A 27,914-nucleotide genomic window follows, 5' to 3' on the forward strand; every position below is an offset into this window, starting at 1 on the left:
TGATCCAGTATTCCATAAATGTAACATATATAAAATGTCTACTTAAAATGTATGTAGTAGTAGCTTATTTATGTAGCTAGTATTTAGAGTCTTTCTTTTTGCATTTTTCATAGAAGTTGTATTCAAGGAGATGCTTACTGTATGAGATATTTCATTACTGTACATTATCATGCTAGAAATAGGTGCATTTGGTTTGAGGGAGAGTTCGCTATAACAAAGTGGCATTGTATTATTTAAATATGTTCCCAAAAGTTAATTTGGGAACTGTGACTATGCAACAATACCAGTACAATAAAACTTCAGTAAGTTAAATTGTTCAGTGAATAGAATAGTATTCCAAGTATTACTTACGGATTATATTGTAGACAAGAGAAGATTGTACAGAAACCATTGCTGGGATTCAGGAATTAAAAAGGATTCATTTTTTATTCTGCAAATGCTGTACAGAGTTTTTTTTTAAATCTGTAATTCCTTTACACATGTTAATATATTTGTAAGTAATAAACACCATTCATTTATACCGTAACTAAAGTCATTTTAACTACTGGTGCCAGTAATTTAACAATTTCGTTTGCCATAAAGAAATAGTAAAAAAATTAGATGTTTTAATGATCTATATTTTTTTGTCGTAGGCAGTTACGTTATTAATAATTCAGTGGAAATTAAGGGCAAGTAAATTAAATCATGCATATTAATTATGAACTTCTTTATTGTAGTCCAAAATTTATTACTGATTAGCTGTTAAAAAGAGAAACTATAATTTCCTTTTGTTGACAAATTAAACACTTTATGTTAACACTTAAACCACACACCTTATCTTTGCTTTAGTTAAACTTAAAACATAGGACCAATATATAGTTCATTTCCTGTTAGTATATTTATCATAGTTCAACTACTTTAGTAAATAACTTACGAAAGAGTTAAATAAAAAAATAAATTAAACATACTCCACTGGAAAAGGAACAAATTCAATTCTTCAATAATGAATGTGATGTTGAGTATATTACAGATATAAGCTGAAAGACTTTAAAATTACAATTAAAATTAAATCGTAACTTTGTGCTTGATATGAGTTATAAACACTGATATGAAAACAAGTAAAGTCATTAGTACACAATATATTTTCTTGAATAAATGGTGAGAATTAATATTAGCATACTTCTTTTTACTGTAGTGTCTATGAGCTGCAGCGTATTGAAGAAGTAAAGTTGGAAAACGTTTTCTCTTTCTGTTACTTCAGTACTGGTATTTGTATAATAATGATATGTTTATTTTTTTATGATAGGTAATGCATATGGGAAGACTGTAAACTAGATAAAAATATAACACTGCCTTGTACTTCAAAACAGTTCTACATATCGTTGGCTAAGAAGTGATACAGATATCTCGTATCTACAGAAATGGTCATTCAGTTTAACTACATTATTATTTAGAATAACTACGTTGTTATTATTATGTACACAAAATTGGCCAGTTAATTAATATTTTGTCCTCTAGTAGAACATCTTATAAAGCAGAAATATATATATATAAAGTTAGTCTACTTCCTGAAAAATTAATTTTTAAAACAGTTTTCTGATTCACCTGCAAATTCACAGATACGAGATATCACTTCTTAGCCATCGATATGTAGGCCTATGTTATGGATAAATTACTATTTATCCATAATAAATTACTTATTATCCATGATAAATTACTTATTTATCCATGTGTATGTTGTTATATTCCAATTTCGCAAATGTTGGGTGAGTGTTACATAGACTGCTATGCTTCAGAGTACCAGTACTAACAAATAAATGGAATAACAAGATAGTGTTTAAGTTTTAAATTTATAAGAAAGTTTATTTTCAATTTAGTATGAACACAAAGACATTTTTTAATTAAAAGAAACCTATGAGTCGATACAAAGTCTGAGTGCCCACCATGTTGCACATTGCATTTCTTCACATATCAAATACTAGTTTATTAAATCAACTTAATGCATTTTATAGGTAAGCAAAACATAACAAATTTAACTTTTGTATGAACATTCTTTTTAACTATAAAAACAAATTGCATGCTTTAATATATGTTTCCGAGACTTGAAATAGTGAAGAAACATGAAAAATTTCCATGCTCACCCAAGAAATATTGCAAGCATTAAACGAGCATTAATAATTGAGCCTTTCAGAGCAGAAGTGGTGTAAGTCAAAAATGGGTAATGAGGGTTAAAGTAAACATTCTGTAAAATACAGCGCAAAGTAGCAATTAATATTCAATTTATTTAAACTATTAATAGTCAATGGATAGCAAGAAGGACATATTAATTGCTACTTTGCGCTGTATTTTACAGAATTTTTACTTTAAATCTCGTTACCCAATTTTGACTTACACCACTTTTGCTCTGAACGGCTCAATTGTTAAGATAAAATTTCTGCTGACTTTACCTCTGCAAGTGCAGCAACTGGTTTATGAAACTATCATTGAAGTATTGTAGAGCTGAGTGTTGTGAGGCCAGAAGACAAGTAGGCCTAAATTATATCCGTGGTGTTTGGGTAAAGGGAGATAAGTCATAAAAATGAGTTCGGAGATAAATAAAAATTAAACTTGGAACCTTATTACAAATAATTTTCTACACAAATAAAAGGCATCAACTGCTTGTATTCTTTGATTTTTGCACACTCACTTGTATAATTTAACTTGTGTGTTCATCTGGGGAACAAAATTCCATCTGGACAAGAAAATGACTTATACCCCTTTACCCGAACACCACAGATATAATTTACATAATTACCTACTGGTATCTGTACACCATGAAGTGTCTGACAATAGAAGGAATTGTTGCAGGTACTCGTACTGGTATCGGTACTAATTGTTATAAATGTGAATTATAATTTTAATACATGGCTAATGTTGTGCATGACGATTATTTCTAAGAAAATTAATTCATGTATGCAATAAATTGTTCAAGTGTTTATGAATTTTCTTTATTTTGAATTGATATTAAAATACTCCTTATATGAAGAACACGGGTGCCTAACATTATACATTGTTTTTCAAAATCTAAAGTTACATTCAACATGTAGAGAAAATCAGATACTAGAATAGTTTGTATATTTAACAATTGGCCATTCCGTACTCTGGATGTGCCATAGTAGTGCTTGCTCCACATTTTTATAATTACTAAGAACTCTACACTTATTCTAAGAAGTTTCCTGTATGTGCAAAAAACTGTAGGTAATGTAATTAATACATTTTCAGTTTTCTTTCTCTATTATAATTTACTTCTAAATTAATTACCATATTTAAATAATATAACCACAATACGCTGTTCATGAACAATGTTTGTCATTTTGCTATAATTCAACAAAATTCGCTCCTTTTTATTGGATTTTTGTGCTTTTATAATGCGAATGATTATTCTTTATCGAAATTCAAGTTTTCTCTCGTGTTTTAATATATTTTAGTAATGAATCACGTTTACAATATATTACTGATTCATTATTCTCTGATTTGTAACATTTAAGTACTGGTAGATTTTATGAACATGTAGTAGCTACTATGTGTCCTCCCCCCCCCCCCCCCCCACACACACATAATGAATCTAAAATTTCATATGTGAGAATACACAGTTTGATGACAACTTCTGTCTTATACTCAATGCTGTCATTAAACAGTTTTGCTTGCTTACAACAGTGAAGGACTGTACTGGTAGCTTCATTTCTCATCTTTTTGAAATTACATAATAAATTTTTAACTTCATTGTTGCACAATTTTATGTCAAATGTTCCTTTTGCGTGAAGCACATTGAACAGATTATCAGTGAACAAAAACACTTTGCTGAAAAGGCACAGCAAAAACACGAAAGTTGAGTCATTTAATTTTCTAACAAGACCCCAAGCACAACTAACTGACACTGGATCCCAATCATCGTCGTCTATTACATGTTCTACTGCATGCCTCAATTCTGAGAAATGAGATCTTATTGTTGCAGCGACTCGAGAATGAGAATTCCACCTTGTGTCACTGTGAGGAGGAAGTTTGAAACCTTGCTTCAGTAAGAGTTCACTCTGTTTTGTAGATCTACTGAAGAATGTGTGGAACATAGTGAGATCACAAATGAACAGTTTAATTTGTTTAATGTGTTCCGAGCCATTCAATAATACTAGATTCATTTGATGGGCGTAATAATGGATAAATACTGCATGCAGATAAGACTGTTGCACAAGGGCCTGAAAACCTTTAAGACCTCCTGCTGAGATAGAAGCCCCATCGTAAGTCTGGCATACTAGTCTATTGTCTACTTTCCAGAGTTTTAAGTTGTCCATAATAATGGACGACAATTCTTCTGCACTTTCGTTTTTTGAGACATCAAAGAATCCTAAGAATCTTTCCTCAACTCTGTCTTATATTGCATATCTGAATATAATGCTCAATCGAGCTCTACATGAGACGTCAGTTGTGTCGTCTGCTTGAACAGAAATAAATTGTGCTTCATCTACTTCATTCCTTATGCTTTCTTGCAATACGTCAGTTATGCACTGTATCAAGTCATTCTGTATGTCACTAGCAGTACTTCTGAAACTGGAATTGGAGTGTAAATGATTTTTTAAATTTTGTTCTTCTTCAGCTAGTAAATCTAAAAGTTCTAAATAATTTCCCCTATTTGCTGAATTTTCGTCTTTACGATGACCATGAAGTGGGAGTTCTTGTTTATCTAAGTATTAAGTAATTGTTTGGATAAGGCGACCTAGAATTTTCCTTTTTCATTTTGCTGAATAGAAGCAAGACAAGAACTTTCTGACAGAGCTTGTTCAATTCGATTTCGGCCTAACATATGAAAACTTTCACTGTTGTTTAAATATTTTTGTGAACATTGATGCTTACATGCTTTACGTTCAAAATTTTTTACTGTTCAGATGCCATCTTTAGTCCACTCAGATTCATCTCCAAACATAGCAAACGAAATATCATCATTTATTTCTATTTGTGCTACTGGTCAATCACTTGTATTTTGAATACCGGTACCATTGTGTTTTGAATTTTCTGTTCATATTACCATCCTTCTGAATTATATTTAAATTGGGAGTAGGTTTTCGATTCTTCATGTCGCACTTTTGTTCATAAGATAAGAACGAGAAACCTGTATTTAATAAAAAGTCAATTGAATTAGAATTGCTTTGATCACACATTTTATAAAAATAACTGATAAGTAATAATCCATCATAATATTAATGCCCAGTATGCTAGAAATTAAGCTTTCATTGCTGCACTGTTTCTATCAGCCACGCTAGACGCAAGAGATCTGAGTCAATATTGAGAAAGTCCACACCTGTGGAGTAATGGTTAGCGTGTCTGGCCGCGAAACCAGGTAGTCTGGGTTCGAGTCCTGGTTGGGACAAGTTACCTGATTGAAGTTTTTTCTGTGGTTTTCCCTCAACCCAATATGAGCAAATGTTGGGTAACTTTCGGTTCTGGACCCTGAACTCATTTCACTGGCATTATCACCTTCACCTCATTCAGATGCTAAATACCTAAGATATTGATAAAGTGTCGTAAAATAACCTACTAAAAAAATATTGAGTATGTCTCACAGTGCTCCTAAAAGGTTTGGTGGCGAGCTGTGCTACACATGCGTATGTTACTCAGTCTATGCACCCAAAACCAGCCGAATGGCAGACCCAAAGAGACAGTGATAACTCGTGTCCTTCTCTCCTTACAACAGATCCAGTCATCGAATATTGTGGGAGAGCGCGGCACCAGCAGGCAAGCTGTCTTACAGTAATGAAGTCACATTGATTGATCGATGTAACTAGTAACTTCGTAACTCCAAATATTAATATAGCTTAGAATTTTAATTATTACCGTACCAGTACTGCGTATTCATTACTCTACTTTTTCTTTCATATTCAACTAGTCTCATTCTATCTTTCGTTATAATTCTTATCACTATTCAATATTTTACACTATAACAGTTTTGTTTGTATCTCCATTATTTTCTGAAACCTCTTATATCCATCCCCAACTAATTTCTTCTACTCTCACCTTCATTACAAATCTAATGACTTAATTTAACCTATTCAAAATTGTCACTTCCACTACTCCTTTCTTGATCTCTTTTACCAGTTTAGTTATCTCGATTTCATTTTCTTACTACTAATATTATCATTATCTTTGCTTTATCCCTGTACAAACAGACTCGTTGTTAGATATATTTCTTACATTAATCCACTGTTCCTTAATTTCACTCATTCATTTGTTGCACTTCTTTATCTCGCTTGTTTTCTTTATACTATGTTTTGCTATCCCAGTTCATCACCCCCTCCATACTTTTACTACATCTGTCTCTTTTTGCTTACCAGTAATACTTATCACTAGTCATTGCTTCACCACATTAAAACAGGTTCGCTATTAGATTTGATATTTCCACATGTTGACTGACCACTAATTTTCACTCTTCGTTGTTTTCACTTCACTCACTCGTCTTCCTTGTACTGTGGTTTGCTATTCTAACTCACCTCCCTCCCCCATAATTTTCGCCTCTTTACTCGTCCCTATCGACTCACTAAACATTTTACTTCTTGGCTCTTTTTTTTTTTTTCATTATACTTGTAAAATTCTTAATATTCTTAACAGTTGCTGGATTTGAATCTTCTATATTTTCCGTCTCTGCTATATCTTCGCATTCTCTTTTCCTCTCTTCATCTAACCTCTTTTCACTCGTAGGATCACTTTCACTTTCACTTTCACTTTCACTTTCACTCCTAGCCCTTACCTTATTTTCAAGTTCTGCTACTTGATCTTAAGTTATAGCTTTTCAGATCTCACCTGTTCCCTGACCATATGTTGCTGCGTAGTTGGGGTAGATCGACTATTCCACTTGATTCTTCCATTATCTGTTGTTTATATGCTGATTTCTGCATTATTCTCTACCATTCATTCAGTTGCTTGCATTGTGCCGAGGTCCACATTTTCTTTGCCATGATGTCCTCTGATGTCAACTGGGTTTGTTTTGTCCACCTATACATTTTGTTTGTTCTCGCTTCCTGCTTTTAGTTTTTCACTGATGTCAGCTTTTCACCTTTTCCTGCTCGGTCTAGGGTGATGACCTCTCGTCTTTCGTCCCTTTAGACATTTCCTATCTTCGTTTGTACATTTATCTTACTTGCTTTCTTCACTTCCCTTTGCATTGTCATTTAACCCAAACTCCGTGTGATTTATGTTTTCTTGACAGAAATCCAGATCGCAAAATGCATTTTCTTCCTTCTGTCTTCAAGAATGGAAGCAGTAGTCTTCTCCTGTTTCTTGTTTCTTGTTTCGTAGTCAAAATCATATTCCAGTCTAATTTTTGTTTGTTTCAAATTTCTCCATAATTAATTATTTCGTTCTCATATTTGTAAATCTTACGAAAATTGATCTGTTTTTTTTTTTTTTTTTTTCTTGGCTAATCTGTATGTTTCTTCAGTGGTCCTTCACTTACGTCAAAATTAAATATTCCCAACACACATGGCACACTCTCCCTTAAGTCTCTATTTCACATTCACACTCTACTTCTTTTACGTCGAAAATTATCATGTTCTCTTTTCTTTGAACCTTTTCAAAATATTTGATTCTATTACTCATTTTCGCATTTTTCTGCAGTATGTAGTTCTTTAGTCTTCTTTTTGTTTTCTTCAATGTTTGCTTTTTAAGTTATCAATCGTTTGCCTTTCTTCTTGTAACTTGTGTAGGCTCTGTAACTTTTCCAAAACGTGTGTCTTATGTTCTGAGGAGTTTATTTCTTGAGCTAATATGCTCCATTCTTCTCTAATTAAATGAGTAATACATTCCATTTTTACTCTTCAACATTTCATTGTTCTACTTGTATCTTAATCGTAAACTCACTGCCCTCTATATGTACGTCTTTCTCTCTGCCAGAGCTGTCCTACAGGCGTCCATTCTCCTTCAACTATTGTTGCTGACTGCGACATTGTTGGTATAAATATCTCGATGATCAAACCAGGTTAAGCTGTGCTGAATTGACCTTGAACTTGTTCAGACTTAGTACGCTATTTCTGGACAGAAAATTTACGGAGAGGGAAGGCAGGATACAACAAAAGAAAATAAGAGAGGATGAAAGGTGACGTAAACATCAAATATTAGCACAAACATCTCTTGCTTCTTATGTTCTTCCATCTTCTGAAGAATCCAATGAGGCATTTTCCAGTTCACAAGAAAAAAGTGATAGCGACACAATTTTCCTCTCAAAAGACACAGCAGAATAAAATGTTCCAACACACACTACTAAAGATTGCATTGCACCAAAACTGTCGGTTGTATTAGACGGATGTCATTTAAGTGTAAGGGATGCAGTGTATGTTCTTCAGGTGATAGCTGAACTCCTTGGCCATAATGTTAATGAACTCTTTTAACCAATCTACCTTCCAACGATCCTGGAAAAGTAAGAAAGGAACATGCAGAAGTCATTAAAAAATTATTTAATGAAAACATCCCTGACTTTGTGACAGTTCATTGGAATGGTAAACTTTTACCCCCATTAAATGTTAGAAATTCAGGAAAGATAAGCTATTACCTATGAAGACAGTGAACAGTTAATTGGCATTTCAAAATTACTAAGCTCTTCCAGTAAAGAACAAACAAATGCAGTTTTTAATGTATTAAAAAGGTGGAAATAAGATCCTTTGTTGTGATACAACTGCTTCAAATACTGGCCACATTAACGTGCCTGCATATTAAAAGAGCAGAAGTCAGTCATCATCGAATATTGGCCGAATGTGGACGTGTGCTGATAAAGCAGGGACCGAACACCATAGAGAAGCATTACCTATGAGTTAGTGGTAAAGCAGAAGTTACAATATAAAATAGACAAAGTGCTGAAACGAGATGAAATGATAATGAAGAGGAGAAGTAAAGTTAGCAGTGGAGGATTATTAACGCAGGATCGTACAGAAATTCGAAGGAACAAGTGGATATAACCTCAGAAAGCTGGAAGAGTAAAATGGAAGACATTAGCGTGAAGACTGAATATCTGATACGGGATAATGATCAAATGAAAGAGAAAATTAAATATTATGAAGATAAGCAAAGAAATGAGATTTTAATATTTTTCGGAGTGGAAGAAGAGGATCATGAATACGAAATGGATACATATGAGACTGTATGTAACGTGTGTGATGAGATTTTTGGTATCGATGTGAGAGTAGGCCATATTGAACAGACTTACAGAATTGGGAAGGGAAGATTCAGGCCTATACTAATCAGGCAACAAGGAATAAGGGACAGTTTGCTAAGATATTGGTATGTGAAGACAAACTGAAAGTCAACGGGAGATACTATGACCTGGAGTTTTGTGAGGAGAACGTAAATCATCCGGATTTTGGATTAAATAATGTGTCAGAGAAACATCAAAGGCAGGTTGACAAACACGTGCAGCAGGAATCGAAAGCAGAAGAAGAGAATGAACTCAAGCGAACAAAGCAACCCACTTCAAAAGACAACATTAGAGTTAATGTAGAATATGTAGTGGACCCATGGATGTGCAAGGTACAAACTAGAGAGAATAAAAATTTCACAAAGAACAATATTAAAAGTCAAGAAATGTCGGAAAAACAGTAGGTTGGTTTAATACTGAGTAAAGGGACAAAACAGCTGTTAGAATCCGATGGAACGAAAAATGATGAATCAGGAGTCAGAGCAAGAAGACGACATATGCAGAAAGGAAGACATCGAACCAGGAAATAATAAACATAGCTTCATGAAAAATTTTACCAAGCTGGTAGACAAGGAGAAGCAAACTTTAAAGAGTGTCATAAAGGCTACAGCTGCAAACAAGTATGCGAATGATATGAGAAATAAAGGTTTAATCTGTGTAGTGATGAATGAGTCTAGTGAAGAAGGGGGAGCTATTGATGAATATAAATCAAGTGAGGAGATAATAGAGGAAAGAAGAAGGGAAGAGGTGAAGAGGAATACAGGGATGAGAGTAATAGGAAAATCACCTAAGGTGAATATGGAGAGTGTAAGGAAAGGAGTCTTGAAGAGTGCAAGTCCGAGTGTAAGTTACGAAAGGGAGTGCGACGAAGGGAGGAAAGAGAAATCGAGCGGTGATGATCCAAATTCAGTGACCATGGGAGATATCGATAGGGTACTAAAGATGTGCAAAAAACTTGAGGAAACTTGTAAAAAAGTTCAGCGAAATATAAGATAGTTAAAGAAACAAGGAAGTACAATCAAAGACATGTCAGGTATAATAAGCGAACTAGAAGAGATATGATGTGATAAAAAAAATGTGAGGATTAGATTGATTAGTATAACTGAAGTGCAACTGAAAATAAGTTAGAGAAATAAGTAGGCCTAGTGAAGTGTTGAGAATAAGGTGAGTAGAATAAAACAGTTGGAAGAAAAGTAATAAAGGTAGTGAGGTTAATACGAGTTAGAAATAGTAAGTAAATAATATAGAGTGTTTCATGTAATAGAGTGAGGAAGAATATGGGAAGTGGAGGAGGTAGAAAGTGAGTGCAAGAAGTGAGAGTGAACCGTAAAAGTTATCCAATAAAGTGATGAGTGAATTGAACAAGTGATAGCAAGGAAGTATTGCAAACATTAGAACATTGGAACAATAAATGAGACAAATAATACAATACGGTAATGTAGATGAGAAAGTAGAAAAATTAGTGAATATTAGTCAGAGCAAAAAGGTTTTGAGATAAACAGAAAATTAGAGATAACATTAATGAAAGATAACAATGATAGTAGCCGAGAATGTTTGTAAACAAGAGTAAGGTAGACAGTATTGCATAGTATTCACGAATGGGATTGAGGGAAGATAAAGAAGAAGAGTTGAAAATACTGTATAGCAGAAGGGATGGAAGGAAGAAAACAGACTGAAATAGGGCTTAACTTTATGTAATTGGAAGATATGGGGAGATTTAGGAGATAGGAAGATTTTAGAATATATGATTGAATTGTAATCAAGTGTAGTGGTAGATTGTATGCAGAAATGTGAGGGGAAACCACTAGGTACCTAAAAAGCTGTATGATGATGATGATGATGAATATGAATGTATGAAAAAAGAGCATAAGTTGACAGAGAATTGCTGTTTTTTTCCTAGTCGCCATCACATTTACGAACTAGTTTTAAGTAGTACATTTGAAAGTGAAATACCTCGGATTGCAAACAGTCCTGATACTGGTATTCAGTTTTTAAAAGAACTTTGAGAAAATTGGAAAAATATAAATATTAAGAACTTCAACAATGACCAAAGATTCATACAAATCAGCTTCAGTGCAAGTGAAATTAAATTTTGGAATTTCTTTAAAACGAATTGTTAAATAGAACATTAAGAGGTGATTGTCGTGAATTAATTGAGTTATCCATTATATTTTTTGGAAAAAGGTTTGGAGAAGAAACTCAAAATCTGTCTGTCAGGTGCAATGCACCAAGCCCAGTAGATTAAAAGAGCAATTATTCATTAAAAATGTTTTTGCTGAGATCTGATCTTCGACTGTCTGACAAAGATAACCAAGCATTAAGAGACATTTGTTTATTCATAGTAAAAATTTATTTTAAACTTTTGCTTAAGTGTCAGTCAGCTGTAAAAGTTCCAAATCAAGATTTATTGTTTTTAAAGTCATTAAGAAATACGAAATGGTGCATCCAACTATTTCTAAGGCACGGTAGTTTTAAAGAATTCAGGAACCACTTATGGCACCTGTCAGAGGGAGTGTCATCACTATTTATGATGATATAGATGTGCCAACAAAAATGAGGATGGTGAGAAATTTGAATAATGAGAAGTATGGTGAAATGGACGACATATTATTGTGAGTGAATTATTGATTTTGTAAGGTGTTTTATTTTATTTTTAATTAGATATTTTTTATATTAACATTAACTTTTATTGTGATTTTAGAGCGCACTATTGCTGACTTCGTATCTAAGAAAAGCAGAGATCTGTTCTCTCGTCTAAAAATAAATTCTGACTTCTTGGAAGAATGTCCTTCTTCTACATGGGGACAAAATATTTTATTTGTAAGTGCTAAAGAAAAAGATCAGTCTTTAAAAGCAGTAGGTGATACAGCGGAATGAGCTGTTAAATTAATACTAGACTTTAATGGACTATTAACTGCAGATGAGGAGAATTAAGGATTTGTGTTACAATGTGTCCAAGAACATCGGTGGCTTTCCCAGACTGCAAGAAACAGATTTTAAAGAGGGTATAACCTCAGTAATTTTGTAACATACAATGTTCGAACTCCTGATATTTGTAAAAATTATTACATTTGATACAAATTGATTTGTTCATTAATCATCAATAAATTTAAGTGAAATTAAAATTTAAATGCAAAATTGGCATGGGTTGAAGTCTTGCAATTAAGTTCAAATTTTACACAAGATGAACTGTGATCATATAAAACAAAATTAGGGGATATGCCTTTGTTGATATGTAAAGGAGAGAAGTATATTTTCCTTCATTTGACACTTTCAAATTTATGGAAAATATTTTATAATTTCTTTCCTCCTGGCAAGCAAACAATTAATCATTCCATTGAAATAATTGAGGAAGATAGAAAATAGGAAAGATTGGAGAAAGCTGGGTTTGCTCTTTGACAGAACACTATGATCTAATGAATGAACCACTTCACATTTAAACAGGTATAATCCATGCTGTAGGTCTTATTAACATTGTTGCGCTCTATTATTTTCTATAGTAAATTCTGAACAATATTTATGTAAAACATACTATAAACACACTAATAATGGAACTTTTGTTTAGTATAGATACTTATATACTTTGAAAATAATAAAATGGCATTATTTTACGATATCAAATTGCAAAAATGCTTCATTTGTTATATGAATGTGAACAATATTCTATTTTTATGTTAGTCTGGCCACATTAAATTACACTGATGCCAAGATGAAACTAAAATCCATTTTTTGTAGTTAACATACATAACATTATTATTTGTTGAAGTAGGAGTAGGCCTACAGGAGAAAAGATATAAAATACCTTCGTATCAGTGGCAGCTGATTGGCTGAGGCAAGTGAGGCAAGGCCTCAGTTACTGGCTTAAATGAACTAAAATTTTGTGTTTTTATACAGCCTATGTAACATATTACGTATTTGAATTAAGCATGTAGCGTTGTAGAAGTATTAAAAAAATTTGGTGATGTATATAGACCTATCTTGCAGTAAAATTTTTTCCTGAGGCCAAAAATCTTCTGGCCGGGTCTGGCTTCTTCATTTTGTATGTTTTCGAGGGTTTTGAGGTTGCATTTAAAACGCTGCAACTGAGGCCCAGTTCTTCTGGCCTGGCTGGTGTCCACACTCCATCATTCTCTTTGTCCCATAGACTGGTCTCTTGTCAATGGTCGTCTGATGAGAATTTGGAGAAGCAGTTTTGGCTTGTTTTCCTAAATAAGACTCGGATAACATGAAATTCTCACTGTCTAGCAGGCGCAATCCCACACTATTCTCTACTTGTGTCGCAGTTTATGACTTACGCGAGGGTGTTGTACTATTTTATTTCACAACTAGTGAGTCTGGTCCAGTGTTATTGTGTATTCTGGGAAAATGAATAGAGACAGACCTACGCTATCAGTGACAATTTTTCAGAAAGATAATTTTAAAATGCAGGCTTTCAATGCACTTACTTACTTACTGGCTTTTAAGGAACCCGGACGTTCATTGCCGCCCTCACATAAGCCCGCCATTGGTCCCTATCCTGAGCAAGATTAATCCAGTCTCTACCATCATATCCCACCTCCCTCAAATCCATTTTAATATTATCTTCCCACCTACGTCTCGGCCTCCCCAAAGGTCTTTTTCCCTCCAGCATATAGACTGTTAGTTGGGAGAACTAACACTCTATATGCATTTTTGCATTCGCCCATACGTGCTACATGTCCTGCCCATCTCAAACGTCTGGATTTTATGTTCCTAATTATGTCAGGTGAAGAATACAATGCATGCAGCTCTCCGTTGTGTAACTTTCTCCATTTTCCTGTAACTTCATCCCTCTTAGCCCCAAAAATTTTCCTAAGAACCTTATTCTCAAACACCCTTAATCTCTGTTCCTCTCTCAAAGTGAGAGTCCAAGTTTCACAACCATACAGAACAACCGGTAATATAACTGTTTTATAAATTCTAACTTTCAGATTTTTTGACAGAAGACTAGATGACAAAAGCTTCTCAACCGAATAATAACACGCATTTCCCATATTTATTCTGCGTTTAATTTCCTCCCGAGTGTCATTTATATTTGTTACTGTTGTTCCAAGATATTTGAATTTTTCCACCTCTTCGAAAGATAAATCTCCAATTTTTATAGTTCCATTTCGTACAATATTCTGGTCACGAGACATAATCATATACTTAGTCTTTTCGGGATTTACTTCCACCCTATCACTTTACTTGCTTCAACTAGAATTTCCGCGTTTTCCCTAATCGTTTGTGGATTTTCTCCTAGCAAATTCACGTCATCCACATAGACAAGAAGCTGATGTAACCCGTTCAACTCCAAACCCTGTCTATTATCCTGAACTTTCCTAATGGCATATTCTAGAGCGAAGTTAAAAAGTAAAGGTGATAGTGCATCTCCCTGCTTTAGCCCGCAGTGAATTGGAAAAGCATCAGATAGAAACTGGCCTATACGGATTCTGCTGTAAGTTTCACTAAGACACATTTTAATTAATCGAACTAGTTTCTTGAGAATACCAAATTCAATAAGAATATTATATAAAACTTCTCTCTTAACCGAGTCATATGCCTTTTTGAAATCTATGAATAACTGATGTACTGTACCCTTATACTCCCATTTTTTCTCCAACATCTGTCGAATACAAAAAATCTGATCAATAGTCGATCTATTACGCCTAAAACCACACTGATGATCCCCAATAATTTCATCTACATATGGAGTTAATTTCTCAAAAGGATATTCGACAAAATTTTGTACAACGTCAACAAAAGTGATATTCCTCGAAAGTTACTACAGTTAGTCTTGTCCCCCTTCTTAAAATAGGTACGATTATGGACTCCTTCCATTGTTCTGGTACAATTTCCTTTTCCCAAATAGCAAGTACAAGTTTATAAATTTCGCTAGATAATGCCCTTCCACCCTCTTGTATTAATTCTGCTGGAATTTGATCAATACCTGGATACTTGTACTTTTCAGATTTTCTATCGCAATTTCGACTTCAGAAAGTGTGGGTTCCGGCATGAATGGCTCAGCAGTTTGTATTTGAATTTCTATTTCATTTCTATTTGGCCTATGTATATTTAGCAGTTGCCCAAAATAGTTTTTCCATCTGTTCAGGATTGAATGAGAGTCTGCAAGTAAGTCCCCATTCTCATCCTTGATCACGTTTACTCTTGCCTGATATCCGTTTTTAAATTCCTTTATACCCTTATATAAATCTCGAATGTTTTTATTCTTACTATTTGTTTCTACCTCATTCAGTTTTTCCTTCAAGTAAACTCTCTTTTTATTCCTAAGTGTATGATTTGCTTCCGGTCTTTCATTGAAATAATTATCTCTATTCTCCACAATCGGATCCTGTAAGAATTTCAATTTTGCCTGTTTCCTTCTATCTACTACAATGGAACAATCTTCATCAAACAGGCAACATAAATGGTTATGTGATAGGGTATGCGAAAGAGGCAGGGTCAGCCTCTTTTATAAATAGCAACTTATTTGGTGAGTGACATTTTATTATTTTCCATTAATAGTAGTAGTAATAATAATAATAATAATAATAATAATAATAATAATAATAATAATAATAACAGTAATAATAGTAATAATAATAATAATAATAATAATAATAATATCATCAATAATAAACATTCTGTATAGGAGGGACCTACTTAAACTAAATACATCAGGTGCCTCACCAAGGATTTGTCACCAGCAGCTACTGCTTCGTACCAAATTTTCACTTTCAGGCCATAGTATGTGCTCAGGCTATGTCATCATGAATACTAGTAGTATGAGAGGATGCATTTAACTTACATGTGCCATAGTGTTATATAAATGTATTTTACCTTCACTGAATGTCAGGAAATAAAACGAAATGGAATGAATAATAATGGGTTAGGGTAGCCAGTTTCTTTTCCCCTCCATTGCATACATTGCTAACTAGTAACATATTAGGCTTCATATGTATACAAACAATTGTGCTCCTTCTGATACATAACGTCAAGTGAGATATACTGCCTGATAACAGATATACATATCAGCCAAAACCTTAGTCAGAAATAATTATTAGGATCTAAAACAAATTTTTTAATATTACAATTTTTGCATAATAATGTTCATATTTCATATCTGGTTTTAATTTATTTTATGGTTCATACGAACTTCGATTAGCCATTTACAAAATACTTATGAAATCTGTTTATGGCAGATATCGATACCGGTAGTAACCTGGAATCATTTTGCTTTTATGTGAACTTGGTGAATCTGGAAGCGATATAAAAAGGAGATGAAATGTAACTCCATATGGGGCGTATAGAATGTGCAAAGTCTTTAGTGTCTCAGTATGTGACAGAGTATTAGTATTGATAATTTTTATTTAAAAAGAGAAAGGAAGAGAATTTTCTACAAAGGAGAAGGTAATGAAATTAAATGGGGATAATAAATGAAAGTGTATTTTGCGTGTGAAGTTAAGGTAGGTGTTTTCTTAATATTAATGTTGTGGTAATGTTACTTATACCAGTATAATAAAACCCTTTACAGGTATACAACCATAAGAACAATCATGCGTTGCCATATAGCATTGACGAACTAGGAAGTATCGAGTTCACTACGACACCATATGCCTGATGAGACTGGGACTCGTTAACTAACAAGTACTTCCTTGAATAGAAGGTGACAAATTTCCTTACTAATTGGTCATTTCCAGCCTTACTTCCTTAAGCATGTGTGAATGCATTTGTTACAGAAAGATATGTTCCATCTGCCTGAAGTAATGCATGTTGGACTTATTTCGTCACATTACTATATTATTTTCATGTGACCTTTTGTACAGTTGTTGGTGCATGTTATAAATATACCTTACTTGCACGATTTTATTAACGCAAATTGTTAGTAGTAGGAGAAACATCACTGGAAGGTACGTAACATGTATTTTGAGGCTTAATTGAATGTTCATATTCATAACACCACAAAAAATTACGCAGAAATGTTCCAGATGGCATTTTAATAGCTCTCTATTGCAGCTTACGTCCTAATAATGCAAAAGTCACGAGCATGTAAATATCGCAATCAAAATATCTACTGGAACATACCAGTACTGGTTATGAGGGAAATATTTTGCCTTGTCATCTCTTCACAACGTTATCATTCCATTTGGTGCATTTTTTTCTCTTCCGTGAATGTAAAACATTCTTTGATGTGGGGTTTCTTCCAAAAACCATATGGTTGCTGGAGAATTTATATCTGGCTTAAATGGTGAGAAGGGCAAAATTTTCTTTTCATTTTTCTCTATTCTTTCAGTGAGGCTATACATTATATTAGAGAACACATTTTTCTTTCCCTAAATACAATATATCTTACACAATACTATACTCTACATACAGTACATTACCTGTACGGTAACTTTTGAATATCTTCATAACTGCATGGTAGGCAAATGTTTCGTGGAAAAAGATTTCGCTAAACAATGAGGATATTCTGATGAATTCTCCTCTCTCTTTCTTTCTCACTCTTATGTTCTCTCCTTTTCTCTTTTTCCTCCCTCTCTTTTCTCTTTTCCTCTTCCTCCATCTCTTTTGATCTCCCTCTTTTATGCCTTTCTCTCCCTTTTTCTCTTTTCCTCCCTTTTTTCTCTGCCTCTCTCTCTCTTCCTTTCTCTATTTGTGTCTTTATATGTCTAATCAGTATCTCTACTCTTTGCATCTCCATATTATGATACAAATCACATTCTCACGACTTTTCATTAAGGAACAGAAATAATTTTCGTCGTAACTCCAAGTAACCTTACTTAATCCTTAATGAAGGAATACCTAGGTGTTACATCAGAGAAGCAATTAAAAAATGGTCCAAGGTTCAACACTATAAAACCTGGATTAAGACACCAGGTATCAACCATGGGAAACAATTTATTGTTAGACCATGCAACAAAAGAGCTGAAATATTACTACACTGTAACAGAATTCAGCTGAGAGCAGTTATAGCTTTTCTCACAGGTCATGCACCTGTGAAAAAGCATCTTAATATAATGGGCATACTTCAAGGCAACCTAGACTGTAGATTCTGCGAGAAGGAGACAAACAGCCCAGCATATCATTTGCTCTTGTGACGCATTGGCTTGCAGAAGATACCTTATCTTTGGGAATGATTCTCTAAAACCAAAAGATTTTGAACCGAGTTCTATATCTGGACTGTATACCTTAATCAAGGTAACAGGGCTGATGAATCGGTATTAAATTATAAAACATAGGTAGCACAATAAGCCTAAGGCTGCGGTATGTCCGGAGCAATGACGAGCCTAAATGTTGGAAAAAAAATAAATCCTTAATGAAAATCAACTTGCTGAAGTCTCTCTTGAGTTTAGTTTTAAAAATATTTTAAAATCTTGATGCGTATAAAAATTATATTATAAATGTAACATATTACAACCCTTACAGTGTCGTCATACTAATGATAACAATATTCATACATTGCAATACTTTCATGTTTCCTTCATAAATAAAATGAAACGGAGACAAATTTATGAAGCACATATATCTGTAAAGTCGAGGGTATGCAGAATCCGAAATAATTATTGTTCAGTGTCCTTACAGACATCATTTTGTAAACTGAATGACTTTGGGAGCGCTAGTATTGCTAAATCTTTATCATGAAGAAGCCAATAGGCTGATGGTATATTAGCATACTTCATACTTTCTTTCTTTCAGTCACACTGTGCAGATTTATTAAAGAATAAGTAATATATCTGTGTGATATACAGAGTTATCAGTTTGGTTTATCAATGTACTGGCATGCAGATCCTTAGCGAGGACTGTTGTTTCTGCCACTAGAATTACTATAATACTGTAATAACGCAATTAAATTACAACACACTTGCCTTATAATAGATGTTGAAAACGTCAACCCTCTTGTCCCACACAAATGAAATATAGCATACCGGTACCAGTAAATATGTATTCGTTCACTCTCCCCAATTCTCCCACTGAATTTCTTGTAATTTCTAACTAAATGTTACCTTTCAGTTCCTGAAGTATATGAGAATTAGACTGATAGACCCTCTCTTTCACAGTAGCCTGCAGATAAAAATCACGTTCGAGAATTGCGTCAAGGTCATCTAATCTAACTTTTATTAAAACTGGTCTGTTCCTAGGGCGTCTTTTATTAACACCAATCCCGTGTTCTCAAATTTATTCACTAATTTATGTACTACCTGCTTTGTCAGGTATCGAGTATTGCGAAATTTCGCAATAAACTCCGACCCAGCGAGTCGATTCATACTTACAAACACATTTATTCTAGAATGTAGATATCTTACACGAAACTGCACCCACAATCATCGCACAATTGCACAACACGCATGAACACATTCAAAGCGAAGGAGAATTGAGGAGCAGAGCAGGCAACATATGGTAAACTAACACCAACTGGTCCACCTGCCGTAGGTCAGTAAACCAAACCAATAACGATTCTGTAATTTTCACCAAATCATATGGACAGCAAAGGGTTAAGCTTCAAGTTTCACATGCACGCACATTCTCAGGTTACTTAGTTTATACAAAATTTTTTTGGAAACAACTTCTTTTCTTGATCACCAATTTGCCAGCCGAAATAGAAAGAGAATGTGATTGTAGTAATTATATGAATTTAGTACAGTCTTTCGGGTTTTGGTGAAAACCACCTTAACATAATAAAAATGATCTAAGTGACTAAGAACTCTACAGCCAGCTTCATCTATTGTGAGTCCAATCAGTAGGCCTACTGTGTAAAGTAACAATTTTAACTTCCAAAGATCACAAACTTACACTTATCAGCACCACTACTCAGTAATACTGAAACCCAAACTACTTTTACCTAAAATCTCCTCATTCAACAGCAAAGTCTTGTCAGTAGAAAAACTGTTATCTTTACCACATTGATCAAGCATATCTCAAACTTGTCATCCACAAAATACAAGAGATTATAGAGACCATAAAATTGGAACTCATATTTACAAATGTACAAATACCTGAAACATAACTAATGTAGCCAAACTTAATATCAATGAAAATATTGCAAATTGCAATCAAGAATCAAACCTTAAAAACGGATATGCAGTATGATAGCCAATGTAAAACAGTTTCGGAATGTACGCATAAAAATTGATCAAAAAAGTTATTTTTCCCCGAGAAAAAAAAAACCCACGTTCCCTAGTGTTACAAGAGCACCAAATTTCGAAAGCGCCAACTGTCGAACATTTTATAAAAACTATTAAACTATGGTATCATTAGAGTGGAAATATGTGTGCTCTTTTATTTACATCATTAGGACCAACAATTATTGTCCGAAAATATTTTTTCGAATTTACCAGTATGTCATTAGAGATGACTTCATAAAAAAGCAAACGTAATATCAGTAAAGTATAAATTATTGTAAAAGTTGTTAAATTGCATACATGTTTTCGGCGCAATATAACTGGCAATTATGAATGAAATGTGCTCTTACATACCAATATTGAGAGAGAGGAGGAGGGGGTGAGAGAGAGAGAGATCAACGAACTCAGTGTGTCTAGGTAGGTGAGCTGTTGTCTGCCAAGACATTGCCACTTGCTCACATTGTGCAGTGGCTTGAATTTACACGTTTTTAAAATTAAATTTACATGAAAATTGTGCACGATATTGAAATACTCTAGAGGGATAGATTATTCTTCATTAAATTTCCTATCAATATGGACAAAAATCAAGATCCTACTCGCAATAGTTATTGAATAAGAAATTTTTAAACATTGGGAAAAAACATTTTTTCTGAAAAAAACTATGAACTTTCCACCAATATGATTACATATAACATGAGCTATTCGCTCTGGAAATCTGTAAGGCTATTTCACTTCCACTCTGTATATATAATGTGTATAATTTTTTGGAAATGAAGATGCTTGAAAGAGAATAGAGTGATTAGATTTTCTGTCATGTTTAGTATAATGAAAAGTTAATGAGTAATAAAATACGTGACATACACGCAAATTTTACCTCAGAGCAAACTATATAACAGTACGAATACAGTACAAAAAAAGTAATCTGGTGTTCCAAGTGTATTTGACGAAGTCAGATTATAGATAACATGCTATTTCCCTCAAGATATTTCCAGTATTGTTTAACCAGGATAGATATAGTTTTTTTGTTTGCAATGTAAACAGACGTGATTCTTATTTATAGGCCTTCTGATTGAATAATTTTTCTATGCTTTATATCTGTTTTATTTTGATAGTTTTTAATTCATATTTCAGCGACTTGGAAGGTTTTATGCAACTCATATTTTGGAAGCGTGTAAAGTGTTTTCATTGATGCATAATGTATAATTTAGTTCAAGCTCATACTATACCAGTAGGCTTACTCTTTTAAGAATGCTGTCTTCAAAGCTCCAAGCTGTATTGTTTTTGTTACACTTTTTCTTTATAGTTAAATCTTAATTTTAAAAAATCCACTTTTTATAAAATGAAAGAACGAAGTATTGTTAATATATCTTTCTAAATACCTTTAATATAATAATGAATAAGTAATAAAATATTAATCTTTAATTGAATAATAAATCTCAATATTTGGTGTTGCTAACCATCCTGGAAAATAATGTTCATTAATAGAAAATTGAGTAGAGAGCTCGACTTTACCTACAACAATTAAATCTTGCCAAAACTCTTTGCTTTTAACAGTTTTAAGCTTTTCACTTTAAGTGTATGTAATTTTTACAAAGGGATCAACTTAAAGTGTAAAAAGTTAATTTTAAACTGCTTTCAGCACTTAAACTTTAGGATTGCATGTTTGCTGTAATAAAAAATGAAATATTGAAGTGGTGCATACTGCAAATGAAGAACAAAAGATTGCCATTTCATTATTTCTTTGCACATTAACCACACACTTTCTTTCTTTGTATGCACTGCACAGTTGTAAAATTAAGTCAAGTTGATATGTAACTAAGTGTTAAATGTAACTAAGTGTTAAGTGTGTATGTATGTACCAGTATCTGTCGAAGTATTGCACTCAGCAAGAGTGTCCTCTGTGTGTATGACAGTGAATCAATGTACTGTGGAGAAATCCGGAAATATATATAGTCATACAAATCTTCACACTTTTTAACAGTACAATACACAAATACTCTCTCTCTTTTCTTTTCTTTCGCTCTCCCCCTTTCTTTCTAGTAGAAATAACACCCATGGTAAAACAGTCTGTAAAATATTAAGTTTTGCTTTCTTTATTCACGATTCCAGATTATTGCTGTACACTGTATCAACTGACACAATGGTACAGTCTATATTTCACATATTCATAAATGTCAGCTTTACAATGTAGCCTACATCTCACTCAATAAATTGTGAACATTTCTTAGCCAAATATCTATTTAATATATAGCATTTCAGTAGGAAGCCGAAGTATTTTAAGTGGAGTATGGCAGTCCTTTTTAAAAATTGCGGTCAGTTTTACTGTTTATATACCGGTAGATATTTCAACTTACATATTAATTCTAATTACCACTCTCCACTCACTATTTCATCTCAAATATAATGCAACTCTTGTGAAATAGGTATATCACATTCCTGAGCAAATGCGGTGAATTCAAACATTTTTCTTCGTAACTTACAAGTGATTAGATAAAGCAACAGATATTAGTGACGGCAGTACTGGTACACTATAGCATTGACTTGGTTCATAACATATTCTAAGAAGAGTGTAGTAGAGTGTAGATTAAAAAGTCTAATAATGTACAGTATTAAATTGTGTATGACTTGTATGCAGTTTTGGAAGTGTGAAGTTATTTTGTAATCATTCTGTCTATAAATGTAATAATTTAAAATCAAAACTAATACCTTGTGTTTACAGTAACAAAGGGAGTTTGTGGTTTTTAGTAGTAAAATAATTCCTTCGTAATCAGTAACACTCATACAAAGACCTGTTGGTCTACTATGAAATTACTCTTATTATTACTGAACACTGACTGGCTTACAAACACATGCACTATACACGATAGATAGACTTCTTTTTATAGGTTTAAATAGCCAAAATTTTTTGAAACGATTTAGAATCAAACTTATCAGTGGATTAGAGTAACTCGCATTAATTATAACGAAATAAACTGAAGAAAATATAAATCATTAAGTAGCATGTGTTCTTAAGACAGTCTCTTAATGGTATTGGTGCTTGAACTGTCCTGTTCCTTATAATGCATTTTCTTACATTCTTGCTTATGTTTGGTAGGGACAAGGACATATCAGTAATGGGGTCACTAAACAGGGTCAAAACAACTCTTCAGCATTATTTCCAACAATTCCTGAAGATGACTCAACTGAAAGAGGTTAGATACTATTGACTTCCATCAACTCTGTCTTTCTATATATACAGTGGAATCCCTCTTAACTGGCACCAGTGGGACCGGGCAAGTTCCGGATACGAGATTTTGCCAGATGAAAAAATTACTGGTTCGTATTTTATGATGCCAACCTGTTGAAACTGCAGTCATATGAAGCTTATTTCTCAATGACTTGATAATAATTAAATAACATAAAACTATGTGAATTTTCTTTATTAGAACAACACAAAAATATACTAATTTTCGGTTCGAATATTCACTGAACTTGAAATTCGTGCGAACTTCCTAATGTGGCAACACTGATGGCCCAGGCTGTGGCAATTCATACATGTATTCTTTTGTGCCTGATAATAGACAGGGGGGATTCTTTACGTTTTTGAAGCACCTTGGATTTCGGTATTTTCTCACCATTGTCAATGTCACTTTGTGTGTACCTGCAGCATTTCAGCATACTTTAACAGTTACATGATCATTGTTTCATTTGAAGCCCTTAGGCAAGATTTCCGTCACATACACCAGTGTTGTTGTAGGAAGACACCTCCATAATAAACCAGTCTCGTCGGTGTTATATATTTGTTCCACATTAACATTACTTTCAGACACAATTTTCTGGAACTGATTAATAAACTGATCTGCGGACCCTTCGTGAACACTCCTTTGTTCACTGGACATGTCTAGTTTTCGGATTCAATGTCTCTCTCTGAAGCTGTTAAGTCACTCAACGAAAAATTTACACACCTTGTAGTTTCATTTTCTGGTGCAATTCCTAGACTTTTTTTTTTGTAACATCGGCCCAGAAATGCACATTCCCTCAGATCTTTTAATTGCGAACCATTTGTATAGAACACGATTCATTTCTTCACAATGGGACTGATGTACAGTTTTTTTATTTTCCGCAACTTTCATAGATTCATTGTTACTTATGAATCACTGACACTGACTGCCTTGTTTCTTTATATCCTATAAGGTTGAACGTCCAACATTATATTCGTCCATTGATTTAGATCTACTGATTCCTGTCTCTATTAATTTCTCTAGTAATTCAAGCTTTTGCTTCAGTGTGAGGACATTCCTATTGTGAGTAGCGGTATTAGCCATGATGCTATCACACAAATGAAACTTTACACGCTATAGGAACAGAGAATTTCACACTTTCTTATTTAGACTCATCCAACACCCCCTCAAAACAGACCAATTCAGGTGGTAAATTTAAAGATATCATCTCTGTGCTACCCGATCTACCCCAGGGACATAACGGGGTTTTCTGTTTGTGTTTTCACACGTAAACAATATAAAGAGTAAACACAATATGCGGCATGTGCGATCCACAAAAACCACTCATATCTTCATCCGACTCTTCCCTTTTGCATGGATGACAATTTTTTTTCCTTGCCCTAGTCAAAAGTGCCATTGTTTTGGTATTGCCAGTTATTTTGGTGCTGGATACGAGGGATTTTACTGTAGTTATATTTCATATCATACTTTTGTGTAGTTCTTAGTAAAACCTTGTTAATCTAATATTTTTTAAAAATAAACATTTAGATTAGATACTCATGAGTTATGATGATTTACAGTATACTGATTATGCATTGGTAATTCAGTAATTAGTGGTAACATTTGAATTAACAACAAAGGAAACATTTTTGGAACAGTCACATTGTTGCAGTGCTCAGAAGTAATCACCTCCAACATGAAGAATCCGTCTCCACATCTCAGGGAGACGACAGATACCATCCACAACATCTTGTTGTACTAATCTTCGAAGAGATTGCTTTACTGCTGCTATAATTGTCTGTCTGGTTTTGAAGCGAACTCTTCTAAGTGGTAATTTCATTTTCGCGAAAAGGTCAAAATCACATGGGCTCATATCTGGGGAGTATGGAGGATGCTCCAGAATTTCCCAGTTTCATCTGCGAAGTAAATTAACCACAGGGGCAGCTATGTGAGAGCGAGCACAATCATGTAGCACAATAGGATGAGAATTCAGAATATTTGGACGTTTACGGCACACAGCTGGTCGTAAATGGTGTTCCAGAAAGTAACTGTAATATGCACCATTCACATGATTTTACGCAGGAACTGAATGAGTGACAAGGACACCGTCAAAATCTTAAGCAACAATGAACATGACTTTAAGTGGATTCTGTTCTTGACGATATGTTTTTGGTCATGGGGAATCATTGTTCTGCCACTCATTTGATTGTCTCTTCAATTTTGGTTCGTAGCATCGAACCCAGTTTCATCTAAAGTTATGGAAGGAAACTCTCGCCTTCACGTCCATAGCGTTCTAAATGCAATCTCGCTGTCTCCATTCTCTGCCGCATGTTTTCCTCCTTAAGATTGTGTGGAACCCACCGAGCATAGATTTTCCTCATCTTAAGTATGTGAAGAACCGTACCAGGAATAATTCCATCTTCCCTTGCTAGTTCAATACAAGTGCAACAACGGTGTTCTTCCAGCAGTGCTCTTACAGCATTCACATGCATATTATCACTTGCCGATTGCAGTCTGCTACTCCACGTTTTTTATGAACATTTTCCCTCCCATTGCGAAATGCATGTGTCCACCTAGCCACGGTACGATATGGTGAAGTCTCTCTACCACAAGCTTCCAATAATGCTGTATGGCATTGTCGAGCATTCTTGCCTCTTGCAATCTGAATTTCAATTAAGCATCTTTGTTCGTATTTGCTAAACATTTTAGAGCACTACTGATAAGTCAACAAATTAAACTCGCTACAAATATCTTATAAATGAGATTACTGTCTTCAAATTCACAGATAACACACATCACATATTTCGGCGACATCCTACCTCACGAACTGAAATTTAATTTATTGGTACTAAAAGTCATGTACATTCATTATGCTTCACATGAACAGTGACTCATATTCTAATATTTAATGGTTTTGTATTCCTAATTAAATTTAACTTGTCTCACCACCTGATATATCACGTTATAAGTGCACAACTTTATATCTTTCATCATTTTTGTACAAATTTATTAACTCAGTGTTGTTTATGCTCTTTTAATATGTTTTTGTGATACTTTAAGATGGCTATTTGACGCACTTGCTATTTTTACGTTCATGTATATTTAATTTTTTATGGTACCTGATGATGCCGGATAAGGTGAAAGTACTTGTAGCCACTACTTGTTTTTACATGCTATTCACTTAGTGAATGATTCATAATAAATAGACAGTCAAATGAAGATTCTTTTTATCATCATTTATTTGTTAATTCTTGTGGTTGACAAGAATTTTTCAATATCTACAACATGGACTCTATGAGTGGAAAGTCATAAGTTCTGATGCAACAACATGCAGTTGCAGGTAATATGTAAAGGTCAAATCAAATGAGTTGGAACTTAACATGATATTGGATAAATTTTTATCTATGACTGAAATTATTGAGACTGTGTTGAAAAACTTAAAAATTTCAAATTTTACAGAATATTATTGTATAACCTACTTGGACCAGTATTAACAATAAGAATTTTCATTTATTACATAGGGCCTACCCACCTCTTCTTCTCTTTCGAGATATAAAAATATGGTCTGACTTCTATAATCACATTTTCACGATTTATGCACTCATACATTTGTAGATTGTACCATATCTAAACGTTGGTTTATTTTGTTGGCACTGGATTCACAAGATACAGAATACATTTTGACAAATGCTTCATTCATGAATTGTTTCTTTATTTGAATCTTATTTCCCTAGTTCTTAAAAATCTCATTACTCCTTAGCAGAGAAATTAAGTGCCTTCAAGTGTTAACTTTCTCATGTGCACGTGTAGCCCTACTGTTTTCATGAATTAGATACTTCTTGCAATAAGTAGGTGTGATGAACCTAGAGAACCAATTAAGGGAAAAAATTAAGAATCCTGAAGTTTGGTTATGTAGGCCTAGGCTGACCACTTCACTCTTTGTGATCTATTTGCTGTAACATTAGTAGCACTATTTTTTCCAGAAAAGTAATGCCCATTCCGCTGGAATCATGTTGATCAATCACATCATTACAAGTGTCACATGTTCTAATCAGATACTGTACCGGTACTATGTTTTGCAGAACGTTCACTCAGATAACAACTAGGAAAACTGCTTACAATTCAACAAGTTGACCATCTAGGATTTCACACATGCCACATATAAACTGATGTAGAGTTTTTTGAATGTGAATTATATCACGTGTGAGTTACTGTCATTTCGATAATACCTGTTGTGCATATTAATGTTCCTGTTGCCACGGAATGACTTGATCATTGAAAATCAATGCCGTAAGCAAGTCTGAATGCTTCGTTACTTTATGCAGATTTTGTCTAAAAGATTGTCACTACCTAAAATCTTGTTGCAGGTGAATATGAATTTGTTGTTTGGTTGATTTTCAATGCCAT

The 27,914-nt window shown here is 33.8% G+C and overlaps 1 protein-coding gene and 1 long non-coding RNA gene across 7 annotated transcripts in view; one reads left to right on the plus strand and one right to left on the minus strand.

Annotated features, from left to right (window-relative positions):
• Positions 1-27,914, plus strand: part of axo (axotactin) — a 356,966-nt gene that overhangs the window by 318,068 nt on the left and 10,984 nt on the right. For 3 of the 6 annotated variants that reach the window (XM_069818184.1, XM_069818183.1, XM_069818185.1), the window contains one exon: positions 23,402-23,498. The exons of 1 other annotated variant lie outside the window; for it this stretch is intronic. In XM_069818184.1, coding sequence (XP_069674285.1) covers positions 23,402-23,498 — 97 coding nt within the window. Of the gene's footprint in view, positions 1-16,721; positions 16,854-23,401; positions 23,499-27,914 lie in introns of all 6 variants that reach the window. 2 more of the 6 variants (XR_011330936.1, XM_069818186.1) reach the window with 2 other exon arrangements.
• On the minus strand, positions 116-27,881 carry LOC138694458 (uncharacterized). The gene is made up of 2 exons (XR_011330937.1): positions 27,572-27,881; positions 116-8,411 (listed from the first exon to the last, which is right to left on the minus strand). It is a non-coding gene; the product is annotated as an uncharacterized lncRNA (long non-coding RNA).

The sequence above is a fragment of the Periplaneta americana genome, chromosome 2, assembly GCF_040183065.1.
Source record: "Periplaneta americana isolate PAMFEO1 chromosome 2, P.americana_PAMFEO1_priV1, whole genome shotgun sequence".
Taxonomy (NCBI): Eukaryota; Metazoa; Arthropoda; class Insecta; order Blattodea; family Blattidae; genus Periplaneta; species Periplaneta americana.